This window comes from Bombyx mori, chromosome 20 (genome assembly GCF_030269925.1).
Source record: "Bombyx mori chromosome 20, ASM3026992v2".
Taxonomy (NCBI): Eukaryota; Metazoa; Arthropoda; class Insecta; order Lepidoptera; family Bombycidae; genus Bombyx; species Bombyx mori.
Genome location: NC_085126.1, coordinates 7,223,078 through 7,227,088, shown reverse-complemented (window position 1 = coordinate 7,227,088; position 4,011 = coordinate 7,223,078). Strand labels below are relative to the sequence as shown.

Genomic DNA, 4,011 nt, shown 5'->3' with positions numbered 1-4,011 from the left:
GAGTAGAGTTCATCCATACTACCTGGAGCTACTGCGGTCATCCACAGTGCGTTTCCAGAGGCCTATTTTGCCACGTACCATCCGGCTATGGAATGAGCTCCCCTCCACGGTGTTTCCCGAGCGCTATGACATGTCCCTCTTCAAACGAGGCGAGACGAGCATACGGCCCACCTGATGGTGAGTGGTTACCGTCGCCCATGGACTTCAGCAATGCCAGGGGCAAAGCCAAGCCGCTACTTACCGAGAGCCAAGCTGCGTCCGTGGTCCGCTAGAGCAAATCGAATGATGAGGTTGCATACTTACTACGAAATGGCGACAGAATCTCGTGAATTGTCTACAGTCCACCGGCGCTTCGGCTACAGATCGTTTCCCGCCGCTCCAATCCCTGCTGAAGGTGATTTGAGCAGCCACCGCGGCCAGGGCGCACGCCGCCCACACAAAAAACGAACTGAAATACGGTCGGAAGATCTTCACTTTCATCATTCATATGCTATATCGTGTGATAAATACCAGAGTTCGCCTATTAATCGCAATTCGGCTTGAGACACCGACGCTTCATGATTTCGATTATTTGTGTTTAGTAGTTTCTCTTTTGTTAGTTTTTTTTTTCTTTTCTTAAAAAAAATAGCAAAGAGAGAGAGAGAGAGAGAGAGAGAGAGAGAGAGAGAGAGAGAGAGGAGAGAGAGAGGAGAGAGAGAGAGAGTATTCTTTATTGTACACCAAAAAACAAATAAACAGTGCGATACATTAAACACAAAAAAATACAATTGGCGGTCTTATCGCTAAGAGCGATCTCTTCCAGACAACCATCAGGTGGACAAGAATCATTTGGAAACGAACTACAAGTAAAGCAACATTTATAATTATTAGAGTAAAAAACAATTATGTTTAGCAGAGACTTAGAAAAGGTATTTCCGTATATTCTTCAGTCGTTGTGAGAGACTACATTACATCTCATCTCAATTAAAAAGTTTTGCTCCTGCATACGTACGTAGTAACTTCATAAAAATTTTTACAAATTTTAATAAAATCACTTGAATTCTGCAATATTAATTTGGGTGTTATCACAATCAAATCAATTTAAACACGATTTCGTGTCTTACCTGTATTTCAGAATGATCATCTCGATGTGTCGGTTCACCTCAAGTTTCCTTTGAACTGTGCGGTGGCGGCTCCACAACACGTTTTATACTAAGCGAGGATTAAGTCTGCGCGTCCCGTACAAAAGTTTCAAACATATCCTTTTGATCCGGGTGATCGTATCGAGGAAAATATTCCCGTATTATCGTTAACCGGACAATTTTGCGACAATTTCGGTAAATGTTTCGGAAGATGCCTCCCCACTCACTCGCTCTCTGATAACTTTCCAAAAAAATTTTCACTTTTGAATCTTCTTCAAGAGGTCCTACCATCTTTACTGGTGGTAGGACCTTTTGTGAGTCCGTGCGGGTAGGTACCACTACCCTGCCTATTTCTGCCGTGAAGCAGTGATGCGTTTCGGTTTGAAGGGTGGGGCAGCCGCTGTAACTATACTGAGATCTTAGAACTTATATCTGAAGATGGGTGGCGCATTTACGTTATAGATGTCTATGGGCTCCAGTAACCATTAAGGTGGGCTGTGAGCTCGTCCACCCATCTAAGCAATAAAAAAATTAAATCTTCAACGAGTTCTGAGCTCTTTTCGTTTCTACTTTATAGGTTTTTATTTATTTATTTTTATTGCGTAGATGGGTAGACTCATAGCCCACCTTGTGAGGGTTGGCGAAGCCCATATACATCTATAAAGTAAATGCCACCACCCACCTTGAGATATGAGTTGTAAGGCTTTTACAGGCTGCTCCACCCTTCAGACGGAAACGCATGACTGCTTCACGGCAGAAATAAGCAGGGTGGTGGTACCTACCCGTGTGGACTCACACGACGTCCTATCACCAGTAATGTAACTTTAGGTTTTAAGGATTACTGGTAGGTAGCCCGGAAGCCTTTCCAGTTTCACCAGGAGTGGTGGGCTAGTAGTCTCAGCCAGGAGGGGTGGGTTTTGCTAACAGCTACCCGAACTATTTCATACATGATCATTACAGGGACAAAAATCTGTTAATGTACTTATATGAAATTTTTCTGGACGCGTGTTCATCAATAAGCTCCTGCCAAGCGAAGGGAATGCATTTGCGGATTTCACTGGGTCGATAGAAGTTGAGTCCTTATCAGATGGCTTAAATGTACAGTTGGTACGTGGAACTCCAATTTGGTGCTAAGTTTTTAATTTATTTCCAAGACGGAACAACATCTGCGGGGCTGGATAGTTGATTATATTTCTCTCTCTCTCTCTCTTTCTCTCTCGTAGGTCCTCTCTTAGTGCTTTTAGGTACTCCAAACGCCGGTGAACATTCTCGTTCAATGAAGTTTAACGTGCAATTTAACCCAGATACACAACTCACTCCTCAGTGGATCGCAATTCCGATCTGATGGTAGGTTCACTTAAGCACTGCTCTTGTTAGGGCAGATATAAGCGTACTCTTTAAGGCCGAGCCCTGTGTCCTTGTCCACCAATCACGGTAAAGTCAGAATAAGCCCTCGATGCCACTAGCTGATGTAAGACTACTCTCCCCCTTCCCTCTCCCTCACTCTCTCCTTGTAACACGAGCGTTTAAAAAATATGAACAATACCTTAGTTTGCTTGTTTGCGAGCCCAGACTTGTAACATTGCCCTCGTGACCGTGTGACCTCATGATCCTAGCGACGATTGCATCGCAAGCAAACCCGTTACTAAAAAAAGAAAGAATGAGAAATGTATCGGAATTTTTGCACAAGGCAACCCTGATTATTCTAAAGAAGTTTTGCGTAGGTACTGAGGATTGGACATAGTGTGAAATATATATATTTAAAGAAAGATTGACAAGTTGTTGATATGATATAAGTGAGTACAATTGAGTACTTATCAGTGGTGGTTGATATGTATAAAATAATAATAACACAATAAAAAAGCATTTCACGTTGTCATTTTAAAATTTTGTTAGATAATGTAATCTTAAAAAAATAACTGAGCAAAGCAAAAAATCATTAACGAAATTGAATGTCGATGTTGGAATCATTTTTTACGGGCAGTTGGCTGAATCTCATATTAGGTTTCCGCGTCTATGGAGCAGAACTTGACAGTCTGCAGATTTTGGGAACAGGGGGCGGGTTCAAGGATGTTTTTGAAGCCTGCCCACTAAACGATTCCTATTTGTACTCTCTGATCCGACGTCCGATCTCCGTTCGGGGTAAAAACTCGGCAAAGTTCCCGGATTCCCGCGGTCAACACTACAGCCAAACTGGCGGCGCCACCCCTAGGACGCCTGATCGACGGGATTTTGAGGCAATAGTCGATTTTTTTTCCTACCGATTCTAGTAACTTTGAGGGGTTATTCTAGATTCACCGAACTAATAGGTGAGCGCACAGGGCTCAAACCTTACGACGTTGCTAACACGAGCCCAAGCAAGAGCTGTGCTTCGCAAAATCTATAACCGGGTAATCGATAACTTTACGTCAGCTTTCCGCAGTTCTACGGAACTTATACAGCGCACCGCGTGGCTTCGCCCCCTCAGGTCGCCCCGTAACCTTCACCAGGGAGAGGTCGCCTCCAACAGGTCCGAAGCTGGGCATTCGCCCTTCTTCGATCGCTGTCCCATCCTAGCGTCAGAAATCTGCAGGTAATCCAACGCGCCATAATAGCTACTATCAAATCATGACCGAAAATCACCGGTTTTTCTCATTATTCCTGACTAATGAGAAACAATAATGTTATTTTTGTACAAAAAAAACCCAAATGATTAGGCACAAAATTCACGTTCATACATTTCCTTAATGTTTAACCGAACTCTCAATGCAATTCAATGGCGTGTACTTACTTTATACTCTCTCATAATACGCTTTTACTATTTTATTTTTTAATATATATTTTTATTGTTTAGATCGATGGACGAGCTCACAGCCCACCTGGTGCTAAGTGGTTACTGGAGCCCATGGAC

The 4,011-nt window shown here is 43.1% G+C and overlaps 1 protein-coding gene across 1 annotated transcript; it reads right to left on the bottom strand.

Annotated features, from left to right (window-relative positions):
• Positions 1-206: 206 nt before the first annotated feature.
• AKH3 (adipokinetic hormone 3) lies at positions 207-1,380 on the bottom strand. Its single transcript, NM_001134241.1, is given in 1 exon segment — positions 207-1,380. A coding segment is annotated over 1 exon segment (246 nt). The 5' UTR covers positions 484-1,380; the 3' UTR covers positions 207-237.
• Positions 1,381-4,011: the final 2,631 nt, after the last annotated feature.